The sequence below is a fragment of the Notolepis coatsorum genome (assembly GCF_963971535.1).
Source record: "Notolepis coatsorum genome assembly, chromosome: 1".
Taxonomy (NCBI): Eukaryota; Metazoa; Chordata; class Actinopteri; order Aulopiformes; family Paralepididae; genus Notolepis; species Notolepis coatsorum.
The window spans coordinates 12,258,133-12,284,164 of record NC_140165.1 but is presented as its reverse complement, the minus strand read 5'-3'; the positions used below and the strand labels follow the sequence as shown (position 1 = coordinate 12,284,164).

The 26,032-nt window shown below is 44.6% G+C and overlaps 1 protein-coding gene across 2 annotated transcripts in view; it reads right to left on the bottom strand.

Moving 5' to 3' along the window:
- Positions 1–4,166: 4,166 nt before the first annotated feature.
- The window catches only part of stk24b (serine/threonine kinase 24b), a gene marked incomplete at its 3' end in the record, with an annotated part of 35,002 nt that continues 13,136 nt past the window's right edge, over positions 4,167–26,032 (bottom strand). The window contains exons 5-11 of one of the 2 annotated variants that reach the window (XM_084327540.1): positions 22,229–22,386; positions 20,511–20,696; positions 18,124–18,272; positions 15,988–16,105; positions 13,857–13,925; positions 10,468–10,604; positions 4,167–5,071 (exon numbers count right to left, since the gene is read on the bottom strand). In XM_084327540.1, coding sequence (XP_084183666.1) covers positions 5,032–5,071; positions 10,468–10,604; positions 13,857–13,925; positions 15,988–16,105; positions 18,124–18,272; positions 20,511–20,696; positions 22,229–22,386 — 857 coding nt within the window. Of the gene's footprint in view, positions 5,072–10,463; positions 10,605–13,856; positions 13,926–15,987; positions 16,106–18,123; positions 18,273–20,510; positions 20,697–22,228; positions 22,387–26,032 lie in introns of those variants that run through there. The other variant, XM_084327541.1, reaches the window with a different exon arrangement.

Below are 26,032 nucleotides of genomic sequence, written 5' to 3'. Positions count from 1 at the left end.
CTTGCTCCTCAATGGGAAACCAACCTAGATTTACCCTGAAGGACTGGTTCTGGCCGAACCGTTCGTTGTACAAGTATCACAGAGACATTACAAAGGTGCTCACAGTTGCACGAGGGGTTCGGACAGAGATACGGGATGGTTTGAAAGCTCGGCGTTGCTAATAAATATTTTAAATATTTGTTTATAAACTGCTCAAAACGGCATTATTTCCGCCGTTGGGTGATCACAGCGCAGGCGCACCAGGCAACCCAACGCCGGAAACGGTGCAGTGTTGAGCAGTTTATAAAACATATTTTAAATGTTTATTAGCAACGCCGAGATTTTCGGCCAGGGTAAATCTAGGTTGGTTTCCCAAGTGACTGTGGATTCACTCGGTGCAGCGCGGAGGCTCACCATACGAGAAATATTCAGTTTCAATCTGTTTGCGCATTTAGTATACAGTCACAGTGTTCGACTTATGTGATGATTTGCTCCATTTTGATGTAAACGCCGAAGAATAATCCTCACAATGTTATCCAATATCCAGCCTGAATTTTTCAATGGCATTCGAAAAAGCCGCCTCCCCCAACATGTCGTATACGTCATGCCGACGAACCGTGGCCCGTGGGCACTGGATCAAACCATTAAAGTGGGGGGTCACACAATCTTTGGAAACTTAAAAACTTGCTATTAAGTGTCATTGCGTATTATTAATTTGATTGAAATTACGTAGTTATGGTTAGATTTATATATGGGGGGGGGGGGTATATCATATTTTTCATATGATCAAAAAGTGGGGGAGCAAAACCAGACGTTTGCCCCCCCATGTTCAATAGTGGTAGAGCAGATGCTTCGAGTGCTCTATTGCGCAGGCGTCTATGTATGTGTACTTATGCACGAAATGAAAAAAATAACAAAACCGGCCCACGCTTTTTATTATTTTCTTTTTAATATATCATGCCAATAATATTTTCAATGTTCACATGAGCGCAATTCTGCCTCCTCCTACCCTTGCAGTTTTATTTGTCCTGAACTGAAGACATGTCGCCAACTAAAAAAGAGAAAGTGCTTGTATATGAATTCAGCCTTTTTTGCCCGACCTGGAGGGCCAGCCTACAATAGTGAATGTCCCCTAAACCAGTGGTTCCCAAAGTCGGGGTCGCGACCCAAAGGTGGGCCGCGAGCAGCCATGGGTGGGCCGCGAGATGAAAAAAAATAAAATAAAAATCATTATTTTTAATTTTTTTTTGTTAGGCCACTGAACTTAGAAGCAGGCCAGGACAGTGTTTCTAGTTGTATTCTAAAATTCTATTCTATTGTATTCTAAAATGTGACTATATGGTTTTATATTAACTTAATAAATAAACAAAAACGAAAAATCTACTTATTTCAACGAACATTTCAAACTAAATAACAGATTATGCACATAAAACGCTGAAAACAACCGAAGCAACAATAGTATTTTAATGAGGCTATTATTATTATCATTATTATTTTGCAACAAGTTAGCCCTCTCATAAATAGCACATATAAATGAATAACTAACTTGAACTAACTTAATAGGATTGAAGTGATATTTGGCTTAAAAAATCGGTCGCATAAAAAAAAAAAAAAAAAAAAAAAAAAAAACTGACGATGTGCATTTGGCCGTGGCTCTCTGACGCCTTATTTTCTGGGTCCTGGCCTGAAAAGTTTGGGAACCCCTGCCCTAAACTACAGACTGTGTTGCGTCTGGGTGAGGCTTCTCACCTGCCGTCCCAGGACCCTCCCCCCATGATGCCACGCAGAGTTCCTCTTCCTTGTTCCCGTGAGGTTGGGGACACCCTTAACCCTTTCACTGCGACAACACAGAAGGTTAACCCTTCACTACCACACTAGACGGTTAACCGTCTGTAGTGTGATAGTAAAGGGTTAACCCTCTGTAGCGTGGCAGTGAAAGGGTTAATATCGAGCGTTGGGGAGGGCGGCGGCTGCTGCTCCACGGAACAACGTGGATTCACGGCCTGCCGACACACACACACACACACACACACACACACACACACACACACACACACACACACACACACACACACACACACACACACACACACACACACACACACACACACACACACACACACACACACACACACACACACACACACACACACACACACACACACACACACACGTCTAGATCTCTTTTATATACACCGTGGGAAGGGGGGAACATAATAAAAAAAAATCTGTATGTCTTGCACAATGGGAATAGGACAATAAAGTGACTTTGACACACGCACACAAATACAAGTTCCTCAGTTAGCATTAGGTCTTTATTTCTCATGTCACTTTGAAAGCTTACAAGGAGCTTACATTTAACTTGGGAATTCTCGAATGACACAAGCAAAGATTATATACAGTACTATAAACTGTCAGCTATGATACAGGAGACCAAATGTACACATTTTCTACTTTCTTTCCGTAGCGTATGTTTTTCTGTAAGGTAATATTTTTTTTGTTTTGTTTTAGTTTTTTTTGCCAGAGGCAGGTGTCCGTATCCATAAAGCATTCCTTATTTCCAAACTCAACTCTCTGCGGTTACAAAAATATCAGATATTTCTTAATTCTTTCAATCCCTGTGTTGACAAGTGCGCCCTGATGCAACTCCTCAACATTATTGCTGCATTAGCACAGTAGTAAATTCTGGAACTCTTAAGTAAACATATATAGTAAAACATGGCTATTTAGCGACTCTTTTTACTTTAGTTTTTTTTCTTCTCTCTTACAGGTACTTTAAATACTCAACACACTTTCAAAGTGCAAAAAACAGATCCGAAATTAGAAAATAAAAAAATAAAAGGTGCAAATCATACTAATTTTTTTTATTTTTTTTAAATAAAAACAATTCCGGTGATTGACATGGCACTTCTAGCGCAGTGTGGAAGTGGTGAATGGAAAGGTTTGGAGTGTCTCAACCCTTTCACTACCACACTACCAAATGGTTAACCCTTTCACTGCAACAATACAGAAGGTTAACCCTTTCACTACCACACTACCAAATGGTTAACCCTTTCACTGCGACAATACAGAAGGTTAACCCTTTCACTACCAAATGGTTAACTCTTTCACTGCGACAATACAGAAGGTTAACCCTTGCACTGCCACACGACAAAGGGTTAACCCTTTAACTGCCACACTACAGAAGGGTAACCCTTTCACTACCACACTACAGACGGTTAACCGTCTGTAGTGTGGTAGTGAAAGGGTTTACCCTTCTGTAGTGTGGTAGTGAAAGGGTTCAAATTCAAATTAAAAAGAGCATGGCTTCATGTCTGCCAACGGTGAGGAACAAACTACATGAAAAGTTGGCTCGACCTATTCGACGGTTCTGTTTTGGCCGTGGTTGTGTCAATGCATTGAGTAACGTTGTGAGCGTTCGGATCGCTTAGAACCCGCTTAGCACCCCCCCCCCCCCCCCCTTCTGCTCGCTTTCCTTGAGGGAAAGTTAACGCAGGATCACGATTTCTAAACAAAGAAAAAGCCATTACTGAAACAGGCCGGGGTTCTCGGCACACAAACTGTTGGCCATGGCCACCTCCAAGCAAAACAAAAGAAAAAAAGGTGAAGACTTTGACCAAGTTGCCTACTTGTTAGCAGGGGGTCTCCCGTCCCAGAACTAGCATCCTAGTTTATTATTTTTCTTCTTCTTTTTAAGCGATTCAACAACAGGTATGTCACACTTTTGATTGAAATGGCAGATTGGAACTCAGTCATAGTAAGGAGAGGAAACATTAACACAGAGTTGAATGTCACTCAATGCGCGCGCGCGGGGGGGGGGGGTGATGAAATGGGAAATGCCAGAACGTAGCGTGTGCATCTTAAAAAGGCAAGGCATTTTCAGTTCCGTCCATCGGAGCGACCTTTTGAATTTTTTTTTATAATCTACGTCGTTTTTTTCTCTTTCCTCTAAACAATATCAGTATCTACAAAATGCGCATGACCCATTTTGTACACAGTGATTTCTCATTTTTCCCGTAACATCAGTGACAACTTGTGATCATATACAGCATGGCCGCGACCAACCCCCCCCCAACTCCGCATGGCCACGACCCCCCCCCCCCCCCCCCCCAACTCCGCATGGCCACGACCCCCCCCCCCCCCCCCCCCCGCCCCCCCCCCCAACTCCACCCCCCCCCCTACTGCCTCGGAGGACAAACTCCACTTAAAGCACTTTACCTGAGGTTTAGTTTAAGAATGCTGCAGTTTGCCAAAGCGGGGAGTCTCGGGACGCACGGGAGAGCACACGGTGCACGCATACACACACACGCATGTGCACGCCCCACACACACCCCATGTCATGCATACACAAGCACACACACTGCGTACACACACACACACACACACACAGACACACACACAAAGATATATCCCCACAGCTTCACCATGCATGCTTTCAGAGGGTCGCTATGGATATGACGCCTGCATTAAGAGGGGGGCAGAAATGTCTTGGCTGGGTGGGGGAAGGTGTTTCCAGCTGATGTCATGTCAGAACCTCTGTGACAGGAGGCTGGAGGGGGGTCTCTCTGTGACAGGAGGCTGGGGAGGGGGGGGGGGGGGGTCTTACTCTCAAGTAGAGCACCCAGAGTTCTTGACTCAGCTGCGTTCCTGGCGAGCTGCTCTCTCTTCTCGCTCCGGGGCCGTCGTCCCATTAAGAGTCCAGAGTCAGTACCGGACCTCGTCAACGGGGCTCTCTGCTGCCCCCTGCAGTTCTCCACCCGCAAGATACTAAAAGAGGCCCCTCCAGAAATGTGTTCCTCTCTCTCTCTCTCTCTCTCTCTCTCTCTCTCTTCCTCCGCAAAGTGTTTGGAGTTCAGTGATGTGTATAGGCTAGGCGTCGTCGTCGTCCCGACCCAGGGGGCTGCGGGGGAGGGGGGAGCGCGGGGTCGAATGCGGTCAGCTGGTGTTGAATGACTTTGACCCCATGTTTTGTAACCCCCTGACCTGGCTGGCGGTTGGGGTTTTGGGGGGGCGGGGCCTGGGAGAGCAGGGCCGGGGGCCAAGAGCCAATCACTAGGGGGACGAAGAGGAGGATGTTCTGCCCGTGGAGAAGCTGGGGGACAGAGGAGAGCAGTTAGGAGAGACATTCATATGACCGCACGCCCTTTAAAACTGCAGTAGGCAACTTCAGAGAGATATTCATATGACCGCACGCCCTTTAAAGCTGTAGTAGGCAACTTCAGAGATATTCATATGACCGCACGCCCTTTAAAGCTGCAGTAGGCAACTTCAGAGATATTCATATGACCGCACGCCCTTTAAAGCTGCAGTAGGCAACTTCAGAGAGATATTCATATGACCGCACGCCCTTTAAAGCTGCAGTAGGCAACTTCAGAGAGATATTCATATGACCGCACGCCCTTTAAAGTTGCAGTAGGCAACTTCGGAGAAATGAGCCAGACTGATGGTCTGTTCTCACCCAACACAGCCAAGTCTAGCAGCGCGGACGCATTCAATTAATTTCCGATGTAGAGGAGCGTCTGCAGCCACGATGTAGAGGAGCGTCTGCAGCCACGAGGTACACGATGTAGAGGAGCGTCTGCAGCCACGAGGTACACGATGTAGAGGAGCGTCTGCAGCCACGAGGTACACGATGTAGAGGAGCGTCTGCAGCCACGAGGTACACGATGTAGAGGAGCGTCTGCAGCCACGAGGTACACGATGTAGAGGAGCGTCTGCCGCCACGAGGTACACGATGTAGAGGAGCGTCTGCCGCCACGAGGTACACGATGTAGAGGAGCGTCTGCAGCCACGAGGTACACGATGTAGAGGAGCGTCTGCCGCCACGAGGTACACGATGTAGAGGAGCGTCTGCAGCCACGAGGTACACGATGTAGAGGAGCGTCTGCAGCCACGAGGTACACGATGTAGAGGAGCGTCTGCCGCCACGATGTAGAGGAGCGTCTGCCGCCACGAGGTACACGATGTAGAGGAGCGTCTGCCGCCACGATGTAGAGGAGCGTCTGCAGCCACGAGGTACACGATGTAGAGGAGCGTCTGCCGCCACGATGTAGAGGAGCGTCTGCAGCCACGAGGTACACGATGTAGAGGAGCGTCTGCAGCCACGAGGTACACGATGTAAAGGAGCGTCTGCAGCCACGAGGTACACGATGTAGAGGAGCGTCTGCCGCCACGAGGTACACGATGTAGAGGAGCGTCTGCCGCCACCAGGCACTCGCGAGGTACTGCATACACACCTCTACGCTGGGAATGAATTGAATGCAACCACGCTGCTAGACTTGGCTGGAGGCGGTCAGAAAGGCCCTTGAGTTTTCCAGACTCCCAAAGGCATTTAACAAAAACATTTTAATAATAAAATACAAATAAAATATAATAATTAATATAAATATAATTATTATTTATAAATAAGATAAGATATTCATTTATTGATCCCCTTGGGGAAATTCAAGCATCATAGCAGCATGGGGGAGGGGAGGTACAGGTACATGGTAATTAGGGGTGGAACGGTACACATTCGAACCGCAAACCGTTCGATACGACCTCCACGGTTCGGGGCATGCGTGTATTGTTCGGTTATAATGTTAGCCGCGAGCTAGGCTAACGTTACGTTAGCCGCAAGCTAACTAGCATTAGCCGTGAGCTAACTAGCGTTAGCCGCAAGCTAACCGTGGAGTCTCTTCGCTGTGTTCCATTAGTTCCATTAGTGGGGAAGGGGGGGTATATTGACGAGGCTTGACAACAGAGGTTCAAAGATAACATCACATTTATTGGCTGTTGGTATAGTATATCATCAGGGCTTCTCCTTCCAACACAGTGTTACTGTTGACTATTTACTTCCTCGTGTGACGTCACTTCAAATATGGCTACCAGGACACTCGAATAGCAAAAGCGAGTCGAGTCGATTAGGTACCATGCAGTGAAAAGCGGCATAAGAGAATACTTCATAATGTTTCATGCAATTAAAAAGTAAATATATATTTAGTACACATGATTTATTTATTTATTTATTTATTTTAAATAACAGTGACTTTTCCTTTTTGATAAGAAAGTCTAGTGCTGGTTGAGCATATTCATACTTTATGTTGATGGCCTTTGTCTATAATGTGGCCACAAAAATAGAAAAGGTTTAATTATTTTGTTTGTTTACACTAAGTTAATACTTTGACAAATGTTGCCTATATTTTTCAGTCAGTTCGGTCTTTGTGTGCCAAACATTATTAAAAAGGTAAACCTTTTTTTTTATACCAAATAAATGAGAAGCATGTTTAAATCAGCAATGCCTCCCCTCTCTCTCCTAGCTCTAACCGTCACTGTCAAAATAATGTGCCTGATGTCAAACTGCCTCATTCTTTCAGTTTTTGCATGACTACGTCCTTGAGAATAACTGAAAAGTTGGATTATTTTTAGGCTATCTTATGCTGATGTATGGTATTTTTGGAGTGTTAAATATTTTTAAAATAAAAAACAACGTATATCGAACCGAAAACCGACACACCAAAACCGTGATACGAACCAAACCGTAGATTTTGTGAACCGTTCCACCCCTAATATATAATGGTAATAGTAGAAGACATGATACAGTTCATACAATTATAGTACAGTAGAAAAGTAAAAATAGAAATAGGCAGTGTACACAATATAATTAACTCTGAGTATGCGCATATGAGCACATATATATATATACCATATATATACACACACTGTGTACACACACACACACACACACACACGGGTACATATAAATATATACAGGTATATATAAATAAGCTGTAAATATACAGGTACATGTTATTTATATATTATGTCCCTGCAGTATATCAGTACTTTTTGACCAGGAGCGTCATGGTGGTCTTGAGCTTTCCACCCCCGGGACAGAAACAGCAGCTCCCTGCATCGATAACCAATCACATGGTCCTGGCCTGCATCGATAACCAATCACATGTTCCTGGCCTGCATCGATAACCAATCACATGTTCCTGGCCCGCATCGATAACCAATCACATGTTCCTGGCCTGCATCGATAACCAATCACATGTTCCTGGCCTGCATCGATAACCAATCACATGTTCCTGGCCCGCATCGATAACCAATCACATGTTCCTGGCCTGCATCGATAACCAATCACATGTTCCTGGCCCGCATCGATAACCAATCACATGTTCCTGGCCTGCATCGATAACCAATCACATGTTCCTGGCCTGCATCGATAACCAATCACATGTTCCTGGCCCGCATCGATAACCAATCACATGTTCCTGGCCTGCATCGATAACCAATCACATGTTCCTGGCCCGCATCGATAACCAATCACATGTTCCTGGCCTGCATCGATAACCAATCACATGTTCCTGGCCCGCCTGCCAAGTGCTGTTCCCGGGGGCGCAGCGGAAAACTAAGACCACCATGACGTTCCTCGTCAAAAAGTAGGAGGATATTTGTTATTATTATTTATTTTAATTCATCTTAAAGCTGCTGGTGCCTCCGGGAGTATTAAAAAAAAAAAAAAAAAAAAAAAATGTATTTTTCACCCATCACAATTTTGTCGTTATGCCAATTCCCTTCCTGGTCGTTGCGCGCATTGCCCCACTGTCAGCCTGGGGAGGGTGTAGAACTACCACATAGGGCTGGGCGATATAACGATAACGATAATTATCGCGATATATTTTAATAATCGATATCGAACAAAACAAAAATCTGAAAAGAATATCTGTTTTTTTTGTGTGACCTGCAACAGGGCAGTTTTAAAACCAGAGACACACTTGTCTTTCTTGCCTGCAACTTAAAGTAATGGATTTGCTTGTCCAAATGACAATACTGACCAAATTGAGATTTATTTTTCTCTTGTCCATTTATTTTATTTTCTAATTTAAAATACAGTTTGAAACCGTCTGTACACAGTAGGCTATGTGTGCTAGCAGAGCTAGTCTCCAGTCACGAGTCACGGTGCACATGTGCGGTGGTTTGTCCACCAAAAAAGATCCAAAAGATAGAAAAGAAACTAGTAGAGCCAGAACTGTTCAACTCCCCTGGAGCCACAGCCAGCAGAGAAGCCGGTTTACTTTCGCTTTAAAACCAGCTGCAGCCTGAGAACTGCAGTGTGAGGGGATGTAACACTAAAGATGGCGGCAACGACAAAGAATTGCTGCAAAATAAACATACATCTGATGTTTAAAAAAAAATAAAAAATAAAAAATGTATACTTATAACAATATCGATAATTATGATATTGTTATCGATATCGTTATCGCAATATAATTTTTGGCCATATCGCCCAGCCCTACTACCACATGCCTCCTCCGATACATGTGGAGTCGCCAGCCGCTTCTTTTCACCTGACAGCGAGGTGTTTCACTGGGGGAACGCAACGCATGCAGAGGTTCACGGCTATTTCCCCAAGATCCCCTCCCTGCTGAACAGACGCCCCGACCGACCAGTAGGAGTAGGGCTCACAGTTTACAACGACCAGGACACATACCCCACCGGCTTCCCACCCGCTAACACTGCCAATTGTGTTAGTACGACTGACCAAGCCGGAGGTACCGCTGACAGCTGGATTCGATCACAGAGTCTCTGCGGTGGTAGGCGAGTGCTTAGTCCAGTGCGCTACCCAGCCGCCCAAGAGCTTGCTTTATTTCTGCTGGGCAGGTAAACTCACTCTTGCTAATTCCTCCTAAGTTGCCTACTGCAGCTTTAAAAAGGAACACACCAACATTATGAGAAATGTGCTTATTGAACGTGCAGAGAGGAAACCGGTATCCATCTTCTTGTCTGACTCTGGAGACGTGTTGTTAAACTACAGTCAGGAGAGACTCAGATGATCACATGCGCTTAACCCTTTCACTGCCGCACTACCAGACGGTTAACCCTTTCACTGCCACGCAACAGCAGGTTAACCCTTTCACTGCCACACTACAGCAGGTTAACCCTTTACTATCACACTACCAACGGAGTGCGATAGTAAAGGGTTAACCTTCTGTAGTGTGGCAGTGAAAGGGTTAAACGACAACATTAGAGAACGATCCAAGTATAGCCAATCATTCCGTTTCATTACAGGTGATCCCATAGTCGAGAAGGTTCCTGTGACCACAACATTTGAAATCACATGAATTTAATCTCCTTAACTAGGCTACCGTTTACTCTCGTTACCAGGTGCATCGTTAAAGCATGCGACTACAAGCAAGCTGTGATTTCACAGTAGCCTCCGGGCAGAAAGCTGCTCACTACCACACCACCAAAGGGTTAACCCTTTCACGGCGACAATACAGAAGGTTAACCCTTTCACTGCCACACTACAGGTAGTGAAAGGGTAACCTTCTGTAGTGTGGTAGTGAAAGGGTTAATGTGAATATAATGACCAAACATTCATCACACACATTTTCTGTTTGAAAAGGACATTTCTAAATGGACCCCATTTTCATTACCAGGGAGTCCCATCCCAGAGACTGGGAAAGCTTAGTCTATAGTGGGGCAGGAGCATGGGGGTCTTACCTCTGGAGTCGGTGGACCATGTGTGCCACCAGGGAGTCCGAGATGCCGGGGAAAGCCTCCTCGGCCATCATGATGGCCTCCCTCAGCTCGTCCAGGGCCATGGGGTTCCCGTTGACCTGCTCCTGCCTCGCCTTCAGCTGGGAGGGGAGGGAGGACGGAGGAAAGGGGAGTGGGGCTCATTATTAGGTTACAGATAACTGGGGCTCATTATTAGGTTACAGATAACTGGGGCTCATTATTAGGTTATATATAACTGGGGCTCATTATTAGGTTATATATAACTGGGGCTCATTATTAGGTTATATATAACTGGGGCTCATTATTAGGTTACAGATAACTGGGGCTCATTATTAGGTTACAGATAACTGGGGCTCATTATTAGGTTATATATAACTGGGGCTCATTATTAGGTTATATATAACTGGGGCTCATTATTAGGTTATATATAACTGGGGCTCATTATTAGGTTATATATAACTGGGGCTCATTATTAGGTTATATATAACTGGGGCTCATTATTAGGTTATAGATAACTGGGGCTCATTATTAGGTTATATATAACTGGGGCTCATTATTAGGTTATATATAACTGGGGCTCATTATTAAGTTATAGATAACTGGGACTCATTATTAGGTTATATATAACTGGGGCTCATTATTAGGTTATATATAACTGGGGCTCATTATTAGGTTATATATAACTGGGGCTCATTATTAGGTTATAGATAACTGGGGCTCATTATGTAAGGGATAATGTATAGCTACAAGGTCATTGTCGCAAAATAATTGACCGACACAGAGTTTAAAATACAGAGGCGCCGCGCCGAGGTGTTTTAAACCAGCGGTTCTCAACAGGGGTTCCGCGGCACACAGGGGTTCCGCGGAGAGCCGTCAGGGGTTCCGCGAGATGCCTGATGGGAATGTTTCTTTAAGAATATAGAATGACAACTATTAACTAAACAAATAGTCTATCTAGTGCTTCATGTGTATACAATAATTGCCTAATCTAATAACATGAACTAAAAAAGAAATCGATCAAAATGTCTTCACACGTTTCGTAAAGTTATTATAGAAACAACTTAACGTCCGCGTCAGGCGTCATTGCTTTTACCAACAGATTTTCCAACGCATTTCCAGAGAAGTCGCATTCGTGTGACGTCACATCGCGGGTCCTATTTCCGTTACAGAGCCGGCTCTGATCCGTTATCAATGAATTGCAAAGCGGGCGGCTGTCGTGATAATAATTACTAAATGCATTCAGTGCTGGATCTAATCAAATGGATTTATCGAGACACGTTATGGAAAGTTCAAGACCGGATCACAAGCGTGCTAATTACACGCTTGGGCTACGGTGATGGGCTACTCGCCAAGTGCAGACAAAGTGAGTGTATCCGCTGCTGTTATTATTATGATACAAAAAGTGAATGAATGAATGAAAACTGTATTTAACAGATAAACAGTAAAAGGCACTCTGCAGATTACATTTATATATAGCTGTTTTATACGTCAACATTGTGTCCCTGACCGTCAACAAAGAATGGCAGGATGTGATGTCATAAACAAGCGTCACCTCACTAGAATAATATTTCCAAATGGTCACACTGTTATTTTTATAGAAAACAGTGCAGCTGCAACAGATAGCACTTTATTGATATTTTTCTGTATTTAAAAAAATAAATACATGATTTTCTGTTTTGAGAAATGGTCACATTAGTTTTTATTTTTTTTGAAAACAGTGCAGCTGCAACAGATAGCACTTTATTGATATTTTTCTGTATTTAAAAAAATAAATACATGATTTTCTGTTTGATAAATGGTCACAATGTTATTTGTATAGAAAACAGTGCAGCTGCAACAGATAGCACTTTATTGATATTTTTCTGTATTTAAAAAAATAAATACACGATTTTCTGTTTGATAATTAATGGTCACACTATGTTATTTTTATGGAAAACAGTGCAGCTGCAACAGATAGCACTTTATTGATATTTTTCTGTATTTAAAAAAATAAATACATGATTTTCTGTTTGATAAATGGTCACACTATGTTATTTTTATGGAAAACAGTGCAGCTGCAACAGATAGCACTTTATTGATATTTTTCTGTATTTAAAAAAATAAATACATGATTTTCTGTTTGATAAATGGTCACACTGTTATTTTTATGGAAAACAGTGCAGCTGCAACAGAGCACTTTGATATTTTTCTGTATTTAAAAATAAAATACATGATTTTCTGTTTGTTTCCCGGTTTCAATGGGTTAAATAAACGTTATTTTGAAAGCAAGCACTTTTGTCATCATTGTAGCAAAAAAGACAGGACCGCAAAAGTCTTTATCGTATGTAGGGGTGCCCTGGAATATTTTTTTGGACACAGGGGTGCCTTGGCAGCAGAAAGGTTGAGAACCCCTGTTTTAAACGTCAGTGAAGGTCAATTATTTTGCGACAATGACCGAGTAAAGCTATACATTATCCCGCTTATTACATGGCTAACTTACTAACAATATACCCAATTCATTTTACACCATCGACAAGACAAGATCAAATGCAGACGCAGTTGTTCTGTCAGCCCAAATAAAGTGATTATTATTATCGCCGGCAGCCTGGCAGGTGTGTCTGATTGCACTGAAACAGTGTGTGTCAGTGGGGCTTGATTACTCCAGCTGCGAAAAACAATAATCACCGGTGGTTATCGAAAAATTATTCACCGCCGTCGGGGGCTATTGACCAATCACAATCAAGCATTTCGGCGAATGTTAAAACGCCATGTAATAATAGGTTATAAATAACTGGGGCTCATTATTAGGTTATAGATAACTGGGGCTCATTATTAGGTTGGGGCTGACAGAGACAATTGGGGTTCTATTGTTAGGTATTAGGTTATTTATATAAGGTCGTATGAGTGGGTCACCTAGTTTCCAATGAACATGTTGAGGAGACAATACTTGAGTTGTAATGTGGACGATTACCACCACAGCTGGATTAAACATTAACAAAACATTATAATCTGGCTCAATTTCCACCAAAAAGGACAAACGAGCATAGGCCCAGTGCTTAGAGGTAGTGCTTTAAGCATAATCGGGTATCCACAACAGTTTCAACGCAACCTGCACAAGAACCAAAATGAACCCCCTGGCCCTGCCACCACTGCTACGAAACTATTAGAGGAAACTGACTAATTAGGGGGTATTGTGTCCTTAGAGAGAGATAGAGAGCGCGAGAGAGGAGGGACAGAAATAATATGAGGAGAGGGAGGAAGTGAGACAGAGAAGAGAGAGAGACAGACAGACAGAGAGAGAGACCGAGAGAGAGAGAGAGAGAGAGAGAGAGAGAGACAGAGACAGAGACAGAGAGAGAGAGAGAGAGAGAGAGAGAGAGAGAGATTCTTACCTCAGCCAGTGCAGGAGAGATGACAGTGGTCAGGCTCACTGAATAAGGCCTCTTTGGAATGTCTTTTGTCTGTAGAGAGATAGGCAGAAAGGAATGAGCCCAGGGAGGGACATACAAAAGTAGCACAGCTTTGCCTTTGGGGGGGATTGCATTTTTTTTTTAATTTTAAAATCGGCACAGCAGGGTAGCTTTAATCAGCACTGCATGCATTTTCCCTGATAAAGGTGCACCTTTTTTGTGTCTTGGATTAACTCTTACATACTGCATCTGTGTTACACAATCAAAGACTATTCCTCTGCATCACGGTCGCCCAGAGAAGCCGATATGAGATCACATTTGCCTTTGAAGCCGTCGGACAAACAACCGTATAAGTCCTGCAAGTTTGCAGATTTGTTTTATACTTTTTTGTATTTCTAATAAAGTACTGTAGAGCAGCAGCTTCTGCTGTTTTTGGCTGTGGGCTCCGCCATGCGCGGTGAGTGACAGTCACCCACTGCACTGCACTGGCAGATACCTTTTGGGGGGGAGAGAGAGAGATAGAGAGATAGAGAGGGACTAATTAATTTCGCCGCGGGGGGGAATAATCCCACGGGACAATGCATAGGTAACTTGTTTCAAATGACAATATATACCCCTGTGAATATTATTGCACGGCTCGGAATATGCGTGGGAGCGTGTGCGCTATGATATTTTGCAACAGGTTGACGCGAGTGCATATACGAGAGAGAGAACGAGCGAGCGAGCGAGAGAAAGATAGAGAGAGAGAGAGATAGAGAGGGAGAGAGAGAGAGACAGATCGAGAGAGGGAGAGAGAGAGATAGAGAGGGAGAGAAAGACAGATCGAGAGAGGGAGGGAGAGAGAGATAGAGAGGGAGAGAGAGACAGATCGAGAGAGGGAGAGAGATAGAGGGAGAGAGAGAGATAGAGAGGGAGAGATCACTCCGAGAGCGCGCGTGAGCGGCTCGACTCGCGACTGTGTGTAAAGGCAGGGGGAGAGACGCACCGTATGAGCCTCTCTCTCTCTCTCTCTATCTGTCTGTCTGTCTGTCTCTCCCTCTGTCTCCCTCCCTTTTTCTCTCTTTTGAGGAAGTGTCAGTGACTGGGAAACCAGTCAGTGTTGGTACAACCCCACATTGCTAGAAAACAATGCTAAACACTGGAAAAGGCAATTTATAAGATAGTTCCCCTTTAAAGATAAATTTTTGTGCATTCACGCTTTATTTATACAGTACAGTGAGGGATACTGACGGGAAGTGTAGAAGAGAAAGTTGGGTGATAACATGCAACATAGGTCCAAGGGCTGGATTCAAACCCAGAATGTTGCGTTCATGTGGTACCATAGGCGCCTTCGCTATCCGAGATTCTACATTAACACCAAGTCTTAAATTTCAATCTTTCGAGACGAGAACCAGGTAGACTCAACCCACGAGAACCAGGTAGACTCAACCACGTACAATTGGCCTATCTCAAACCCTGCCCTCTTTTCTTGATCCAGACGCAACCGCTACTGTAACCCTGACCCTCCCTCCGACAAACTTTGTCCGTGTACTTCGTTTGTGCGAGGGAAGCAATGGTTGTGATTGGAGGATCGAGAAAAGAGGGGCGGGGTTTGAGATAGGTAAATTACAGAATAAGACAGAATTACGAAAGAGGAATGAGCATGGAATTTAGTGGTTGAATCTACAAGGTCCTCATTGTCGGCCAGATGGAAGAAGGGGTCGTGCAGCTCGACCACAGAATCACACGCTTATCCAGCGGAATTGTACTCATCGATTGTGGAGAAGTGAGATATTAAGTGAGATTTGTTCAAATTACAAGGACAAATGACCAAGTGTCATATGGATTGAACTGGTTTTACACAAAGTGCCTGTGAGCCTCCACTAGATTAGATTCTAATTTATTGTCATTACAGCACAGTACACTTTGTGTAAGAGTTCACTCCATACGGCACTTTGTCATTTAACCTTGCAATTTGAACAAATTTCACTTAAAAACCACGATGCCTCCCAGTATATCAACTTGCAATACTCATGTATCACAGAACTCCTTGGCCTGTGATGTCATCGTTATCATACCATCATTATCCAACTATCGCGAGGCCTCTGGTCACCCCCACGGCCCCCCCGCTCACCTGCTCCGTCGACTGCCCCTCCCCGTTCATCAGCTTCTTGGGGTCCTTCTCCCGGATGGTGAAGATCCAGTCGTCGCTGCCGAAGTCGTTCCCGCCCGACGCCTGGCCGTCCTGCTCCCTGATTGGATGGAGGTGGAAGAAGGGTTTTTAAATAAAAGAAATGTCCGCCGCCGGGGGCTGAGGGTGATTTAGTCACGAGTGAAAAGTGCTTAACGACAAACTCTGTGTTCATCAGGAGGGATGCAAGGAGGACAAGTGAGGCAAGAGGAAGCTGAGAGTATGCCCCTCCCATCAGCATATGCCCCTCCCATCAGTGTATGCCTCACATCAGCGTATGCCCCTCCCACCAGTGTATGCCCCATCCATCAGCATATGCCCCTCCCATCAGTGTATGCCTCACATCAGCGTATGCCCCTCCCGTCAGCATATGCCCCTCCCATCAGTGTATGCCTCACATCAGCGTATGCCCCTCCCACCAGTGTATGCCCCTCCCACCAGTGTATGCCCCTCCCATCAGCATATTCCCCTCCCATCAGTGTATGCCTCACATCAGCGTATGCCCCTCCCACCAGTGTATGCCCCTCCCGTCAGCATATGCCCCTCCCATCAGTGTATGCCTCCCATCAGCGTATGCCCCTCCCACCAGTGTATGCCCCTCCCATCAGCATATGCCCCTCCCATCAGTGTATGCCTCACATCAGCATATGGCCCTCCCACCAGTGTATGCCCCTCCCATCAGCATATGCCCCTCCCATCAACATATGCCCCTCCCACCGCCATATTATACCAGAGATGCACCAATAACTTCTTCATGTCCAACATCGAGCGCCGATCTGATCCATAACTCTACTCTACCGAACAGTAGAGACTTTCAGATCATTAGGATCATCTGTCTGTGTCAACCCCCCCCCCCCCCCCCCCCCCCCCCAAAATAAACACAATATTGATTACTGCTACCTACGGCTCATGGCATCAGATTCTTGGGACATTTCTCCCGATACCCTGTTTTAGCCGATATCAATGACGGTATCAGTATCGGGCGCATCCCTTATTTTAACTACAAGCTAGAGCAGTGGTTCCCAAAGTCGGGGTCGCGACCCAAAGGTGGGCCGCGAGCAGCCACGGGAGGGCCGCGAGATGGAACTTAGAAGCAAGCCAGGACAGTGTTTCTAGTTGTATTCTAAAATTCTATTCTATTGTATTCTAAAATGTGACTATATGGTTTTATATTAACTTAATAAATAAACAAAAACGAAAAATCTACTTATTTCAACGAACATTTCAAACTAAATAACAGATTATGCACATAAAACGCTGAAAACAACCGAAGCAACAATAGTATTTTAATGAGGCTATTATTATTATCATTATTATTTTGCAACAAGTTAGCCCTCTCATAAATAGCACATATAAATGAATAACTAACTTGAACTAACTTAATAGGATTGAAGTGATATTTGGCTTAAAAAATCGGTCGCATGGAAAAAGAAAAAAGAAAAAAAAAAGCCTGACAATGTGCATTGGGCCGCGGCTCTCTGACGCCTTATTTTCTGGGTCCCGGCCTGAAAAGTTTGGGAACCCCTGAGCTAGAGAACAGAACGGCATCTACTGATAAAGCCCGGGCCGCTTAGGCAGATCGGTCTGTGCTAGGGCTATTAATCGATTTTTAATTGAAATCGCGATTTGGAATGATGCAATTATAAAATCGCAAAAAAATAAATAAATCGCAATAAAAATATTTAAAAATTCAAAAAAAATTAATTATTTTTTAACCAGGAAGTCCCATTGAGATACAAGATCGGTTTGGGAGAGGGAGGTAAGGGGTTTTAGATTGTGTGTTGTGAAGTTTACACTTCAGAGAGGGAGAGTAAAGTACAGAAGAAAAGGTACCGTTGGGTACCGGTATCGATTCCCAGGTAAAAAGAAACATTTTCAGGCTCGGTGTCCCGAACAGACCCACCGCGTGGGCCAGATGCAAGCCGCATTTTACAATAAACCTTTGTGGGGTTGCTTTTTTTTTTATTATTATTATAATCGCAAATGTAATCGCAATCGCAATATCTGTCATAAAAATCGCAGTTAGATTATTTCTCAAAATCGTGCATCCCTAGTCTGTGCTGCTCAGTCAGGACTTACGAATCCTCCTCGTCCGAACTGGACTCTGTGGTTCTGGACTGCTCCGCCTTCCACCGCTTGTACTTGTCCACCAGCTCGGTCAGGTAGGACGTCTTCTTGGCGTGGCGCACGATCAGCTTGTGCTTCAGCAGCTCTTTGGCAGTGGGCCTCTGCAGGGAGGGGGACGGACGATGAGGAGGTGAGACATCATAGCAGCATGGGGAGGGGGGGTACAGGTAGTAGGAGACATGATACAGGACAGGTCATAGAATTATAGTACAGTGGAGAAATACAAATAAAAATAGAATAAAAATAGGCAGTGTAAACAATATAACAATATAATTAACTCTGGAAATGCGCATATGGGCAAGTAAGCATTGTAAAAAAATAAAGTCAAGGTGCAAGATTTTGTATTTTTTTGTATTTATTTATTAACACATTGACCGCCAGCAGCAGGGGGCGCTGATCCCCCTTCATCGCCAGGTCTTTATTCAATGGATATAGTTTTAGACTGAAACATTTGCGAGTGCTTAAAATATATCTTATATTATATCTATGGGTCTAATAACGCTGTCGAGTCTCAGTGAGTCAACATGCCCAAGACAGATTGTTTTTTCATCCGTACATTTCCGTTTTATACCGTTTTGAATAGAGTATGGTTTGGGTGTTTTTCAGTCATTCCAGGAAAAAGACGAGAAAAGGGCATTTTACTGTAATCCAGTCATCACGTTGTAATTTTTCGGCTGATTATCTAATCATCCTGAAATCAACGCTAGATTATCATTATTATGTCTCCTCGTGCATACATGAAATGACCGTCGTAGCGGGGCGCTCCCCACCCATCATCAATAAAGGAATATCTTGTGTGATTACACATGCCCATCCTTACCTCTTAACAAATCTACACTATGAGGCTCTTGTAGCCTCACTCCCAAAATCTACATTCATTCATTCAATCTTTATTTAATTTAATTTATTGTGTTTTCCTTCGGTCATGACGTGCTTTTAACAGGGGTTTGTCTTGGATGGGGATGTGGTAGCGATTGATGTGTAGGGTGTTTGGGGGACTGGCTGTTCGGGGGGGGTTCACATGACTTCGAGTGACATTGTACTTATTTTATGCCTATTCTTAAGTAGGGATGCACCGATCCGATATTGGTATCGGCCGCCGATATCAGTAAAATAGCTGGATCGGGTATCGGTATAAAAACAAAATCGAATATACCTGTATATATATATTTCTTTATAATAAATAAAATAAGAAATAACCATTCAGTACATTTATATCTATGTGTTAATTTGTTACATTTAGTTTCACTAAGTTAGGAAAGTAATGTTTTAAGTCAAGCCTGATGTTGCCTCTTGCACAAAAGAATGATCCCAGTCTCTTCCACACAGTGACAGTGAGGCATACAGTTTATTAATTGATTGAAGTTTATTTTCTGTCTTTGTTTACAACAAATCAAAAACACGCTTGTGATCCTTTACAATTTTTAAAAACAAAATATATTTTAATATAAAATAAAAAAAAACATGGATTATATATATATATATGTTATCATTATTTTTTGGAAAGAATATTTGGACACTGGGTATCGGATCGGTATCGGGACTGAAAAAGTCGGATCGGTGCATCCCTATTCTTAAGTCTGCACGTTTACATTGCACTACTTTTATACCTATTCTTATGTCTGCAATTTATGCATTGTTTTTTATTCTGTCAATTGTGTGCTGATTTTATGCCTATGTTCATTTTATACTAATTGCTATGACTCTGGATTGCGGTCCATGTGTGAAAAGTACTATATAGATAAGTTATTAATATTTATTACTGTTATATTGTAGAAATGTGTGCATTGAAATGTCTGTAAAGTCTCGACGACATTGAAAATGAGGGTGACCTCAATTGTCCTTTCGAGAATAAATAAAGGTTTGAATGAATGTAATCTCACAGGATCATTGAGAGCGAGCTCTGATTTACAACGAGGTCGAGAAATACAACACGTAATAAATACAAAAACTGTGTAGAAACAGAAAGTCAATCAATGAAACAATTAAAATAATTAAAAACTGCCGACTAATAGATACTAATGAATTGAGTTTTAAAGTGCTTCGCAAAACGTGCCAAGTGTCAGGGGCACAGAAGCTAAAAGCAGATTTTCCTAATTCAGTGCAAACTCTGGGGACCTTTTTAAGGGTAAGTCAATCACACAGAGCGAGTGTGATAAGGTTTCAGAGTTCCAGTCCAGCGATGAAGTGATGTAGGGGATGAGATCACCGATAATGGCTTCGTACAGAAACAGATGCCAGCGCGAGGCAGGGCTCTCTGCCAGAGAGGAGCCGCCCAGCCTCATCCTATAGGACACAATGATGCATCGGCAAAGGGGGGGGGGGAAGAGAATACTTACAAAACTGGGCTCTTTGTTGAGACAGGCCTCGATGAACTCCTTGAGGGGCTTGCTGTAGCTGCCCTCCAGCGTGGGCGGGTTGTTCTTTGGGATGAGGAACAGCACCTTCATGGGGTGGAGCTCCGAGTGGGGCGGCTCGCCTTTGGCCAGCTCGATGGCCGTGATGCCCAGAGACCAGATGTCAGCCTGGGGTGGCCGGACGGGGAGACGCGAGCAGAAGGACAAATATTGTTATCGATACTCATTAGCCAAGTCAAGTCGATTCATCTTTATTTCTATAGCACATTTACAAATGACTAAAGCCAAACCAAAGTGCTTTACAGGTACATGATACAAACACATACACTACAGTAATAAGTAAAAAATACACCAAAAATAAAATTACAGAAAAGGTACTGTACATAAAAAACAAGAACAAGGTGCAATATAAAAGAGACAGGAAATTTGATGAAAAGTCCAGAGTAGCAGCAAAAGTGGCAGGCTAACTCTGGTCAAAGGCCAGGGAAAAGAGGTGCGTTTTGAGCAGTGATTTAAAGGCCTCTAGGCTCTGGGCAGATCTTATGTGGGGGGAGGCTGTTCCAGAGCCGAGGGGCAGCAGCAGCGAAGGCTCTGTCTCCCCTAGTTTTGAGCCTGGTCCTGGGCACCTCCAGCAGCAGCTGGTCAGCAGACCTTAGGGCTCTGGATGGGGCGTGGTGATACAGTGGAGCCATCCCGTGTAGTGCTTTAAAAACGGTCAGTAATAGTTTAAAATCGATAAGGAAACGGACGGGGAGCCAGTGGAGTGAAGCCAGGACTGGTGTGATGTGGTCACGTTTTTCTGGTACCAGTGAGAAGACGGGCAGCCGCATTTTGTACCAGTTGCAGGCGAAAGAGCAGCGACTGGTCTATGCCAACATACAGCGCATTACAGTAATCCAGCCGGGTCGAAATAAAGGCATGGATCACCCTCTCCAGATCCTTCTGAGAGAGGTATGGTTTGGTCTTAGCCAGGAGTCTGAGGTGGAAAAAGCTGGTTTTAACCACCGAACCTGTTTATCGAATAAAAAATGTCTGTCAAAGATTACTCCAAGGTTTCTGACAGAGGAGCGGATATTTGAGCCCAGAGGGCCTCTAGGGCATTGACAGTAGGGTCAACCGAATCATTTCCAAATAAAACTATCTCTGTTTTGCGCTCGTTGAGAAAATTTGCACTCATTCATATTTTTATGTTAGCCAGGCAATCTAGCAGTGGCTGTAGTGTAACCTTGCCTTTTGCTTTTAGGGGTAAATAGATCTGCACATCATCGGCAAAGCAGTGGAAAGACATGTTGTGCTTCGCAAGGATTGAGCCTAAGGGCAACATATAAAAAGGATGGGGCCCAGTATCGACCCCTGGGGCACCCCACAGGTAGGGACGCACTGATGCCAACACAGGACCGGTACAAACAATATATATATATATATATATATATATATATATATATATATATATATATATATATATATAATCCACAATTCTCTAGATGTTAAATAGATCTAACATGCTCTTGCATGCCAAAAATGCTGAAAATCAAGTCCCTTTGCAGAGTTCTCAGAGCATCTCTGGCATAACGACTAAATTGGGATGGGTGAAAAATACAGAAAGCCCAGAAGTAAAAAAGAAATTATTTTAAAAAAAAAGAACGCCGACACTGGAGGAAATCCACTAGCAACCTCCACCCCTTGACCTTCCACCTCACCTTGGAGTCGTAGGCCGACTGCTTGATGACCTCAGGGGCCATCCAGAAGGGCGTGCCCACGAACGTGTTGCGCTTGATCTGGGTGTCCGTCAGCTGGCCGGCCACGCCAAAGTCCGCCAGTTTGACCTCTCCCTGCTCGGACAACAGCACGTTGGCAGCTGGGCGGACAGATGGACAAGCAGAAGGACATCAGTGTCTATTTCCATATCAGCGTTATTGGTTAGTGGTTTTGTGTCACAGTCTTTTTTATTTATACTTTGTTTAAACTCGGGAGTCATTGAGAAACACACACACAATCAATTTAAAACATACAATAAATCAAGATAAATACAACTCGGACGGAATAGCATCTCAAAGAAAGCAATCACAAGTCGACGCAGGACGGGTATTAATAAAAAAGAAATCTAAAAACGTCCAGAAAAGACAAGAATGCTCAGTTTTAGGTCACGTTGTAAAAAGAGACCACAATTCCACCGAATCAATACTAAAGGCAGTCCTTCCCAGATTGCTTCCAGCACGGAGATCTGAAGAACTAAACAACCGCTGGAGCACGTTCAACGCGGACCGCGTTGCAGGGAAGCATAGATGGGGTATAAGGTGGCACTGTCTGGCTCTATATTTGGGCTGATGGGAGCTTGGAATTAGTTCAGGCAGGACACGGCTGGTCACATGCACCGAGCACCGAGCAGCTACCAGCTGATCTGAGACCTGAGGAGGGATGGGTAAACCCCCCCCGCCCCCCCGTGCATTCAGCAGAAAGCTATCTGGCAGCTATCTAGCTTAGCACAATGAATGGAAGCAGACATGGCCGGTTAGCCTAGGCTAACCGGCCAGTTCCCCAAATTAGATTCGATTAGATTCGATTCTTTAATGACCACCCAGCCAGGCATAGAACATTCCAACATAGAACATAGAACATTATAACATCACTTACGTACATACTACATGCAGTTAAATACATAATTACAAGACCACAATATCAAGGTTTATGTCCATGTCCATAGCAACAGAGGTAGGGGGGGGGTGTTCCTTTAAGGACCAGCCAGTCACTAGAACGCCGGGTTCCATAGGTTCCAAAATTCCATTCCAATAATGATGTAGTATGAGGAGGTAGCTTACCAATAAAATGCCATAAAAATTAACATATACCAGTGTTTGTTGCGCCTCTCTGTCAGAGAGGACCAACGAACCTTCTCATGACACAGTGATGAGTGTCGTATCAATCATTAGTGATGAATCTGAGGGCAGAGTCCAAGGGTTTAAGTGTCGAGGCCGCAGCATTGCCTATGAATGACATCGCCATAGTCCAGGACTGATAAGAAAACTGCTCAACTATGGCCAGGGCTCAGGGGCTTATTAAACTTCACCCAGTTTGTATTCAATGTCATCTCTATAACATTTACATTTAGGAAAAAGTGGAGAACATCTGCAGCTCCTTCTCCCAACCCCCACCCATTCCAAATGCTGAATCGAGAACCTCATCCTTCACTCTGTCATCTTTCTCTCCCATTACAGAAGCAGAGACCCTGACACTGGTAACGTCGAACCGTCCGACTACTTGCCAGCTGGACCAGCTACCCTCCCCACTCCTCCAGACCATAGCACCAGACATCCTCCCATTCCTAACTGCAACCATCAACTCCTCACTCAACTCGGGGGTGGTCCCCACCTCCCTAAAACAAGCCAGAGTCACGCCGCTCATAAAAAAACCAACCCTGAACCCTACCATCATAGGCAACTACCGTCCTGTCTCTCTTCTCTCCTTCCTTTCTAAAACACTTGAACGTGCTGTATCCAACCAACTTACTGCTTATCTCTTACAGAATGACCTCCTAGACCCTAATCAGTCAGGCTTCAGGACTGGTCACTCCACAGAGACAGCCCTCATTACGGTCACAGAGGCACTTCACTTAGCAAAAGCGAAAGGCCTCTCCTCTGTCCTGATTCTCCTAGATCTATCTGCAGCCTTCGACACAGTCAACCACCAGATCCTCCTTGCGGCCCTCGCAGGAATGGGAGTGGCTGGCTCTGCGCTGACATGGCTGTTATCATACCTCAATGACCGCTCCTACCAAGTGTCATGGAGAGGGACCCTGTCGGCCACCCGCCCCCTGCGGACGGGTGTCCCCCAGGGCTCGGTTTTAGGACCCCTTCTCTTCTCCCTCTACACTAAATCACTGGGTAACATTATCACGTCTCATGGCTTCTCCTACCATTGTTATGCCGACGATACTCAACTCTTCCTCTCCTTCCCTCCCTCAGATATCCACGTCTCTGAGCGGATCTCGGCCTGTCTGTCCGACATCTCCGCCTGGATGACGTCCAACCACCTCAAACTGAACCTAAGCAAAACAGAATTGCTCCACCTGCCGGCCAAATCCTCCCCCCTAACCGACCTTTCAATCACAGTCGAGAATGCAGCTGTGACTGCGTCCCCGACCGCCAAGAACCTTGGTGTTGTCCTCGACGACCAGTTGAACTTCTCTGCTCACATCGCAGCGACGACCAGAACCTGCCGATTCCTCCTGAGCAACGTCAGAAGGATCCGCCCCTTCCTGACAAAAGAAGCCACCCAACTCCTCGTCCAATCAACAGTCATCTCCCGCCTCGACTACTGCAACGCACTGCTTGCTGGCCTCCCGGCCACTGCCACTAAGCCTCTTCAACTCATTCAGAACGCAGCGGCCCGCCTGATCTCAAACCTACCGAAGTCGGCCCATGTCACCCCACTTCTTAGGGACCTGCACTGGCTCCCCATTGCTGCACGAATCCGCTTCAAGGCCCTCGACCTAGCATACCGTGCGGCAAAGGGAACCGCTCCCGCCTACCTCCGGTCAATGGTCTCTAACTACACACCCTCAAGACCCCTACGCTCTGCATCTTCTGGCCGCCTCAGACCTACTCCTATCCAAGCTCCCGGAGGGTCATCAAAGAGAAGTCGCCTATTCTCAGTCCTTGCCCCACAATGGTGGAATGAACTACCCACCCCAGTTAGGACAGCCGAATCACGTCCAATCTTTCGCCGTCGACTAAAGACGCACTTCTTCAACCATTATCTGAATTAAAAAAAAAAAAACTATAAAAAAAAAGATCTAACCCTAACTAACCGTACTGTCATGCACTTGTCCTAATAAACTAACCTACACTGTAGCACTCAACACTTTGATGAACATTGTTGCTCAGCTGATAGAGTTGTGCCCTTCCTGATGACTTGTCGTACAGAACTTGTAAGTCGCTTTGGATAAAAGCGTCAGCTAAATGACTAAATGTAAAATGTAAATGTAGTCATTTAGCGGACGCTTTTATCCAAAGCGACTTACAAATAGTGTACAATAAGTCAGTAGGAGGGGTACACCACTGGCAGCTAAGGGTACGTGGTATTGTTCGTCTAGCAATGCCGAGCTTGAGTGCATAGTAGTATATAGACATTATCGTAGTAGGTAGTAGTATAGGCATAGTAGCATTATATATAGTAAATGGTGACGCACTTCACAACTCATGCCTCCCGTTCACTCACACATGCACACATCGACAGCGGAGGCAACCATGCAAGGTGCCAACCTGCTCATCGGGAGCAGTTAGGGGTTAAGTGTCTTGCTCAAGGACACTTCTGACATGTTGCTGGGAGGAGCGGGAATCAAACCGGGAACCTTTACGATTACTAGACGACCACTCTACCTCCTGAGCCACTGTCACCCATAGTAGACACATAGTAGATATAGTGGCATAGACGTAGTAGCATAGTACATAATAGTAAAATATAGTAAGAAGGTTAGCAGCACTACGAGTTGTAAATGCTATTAA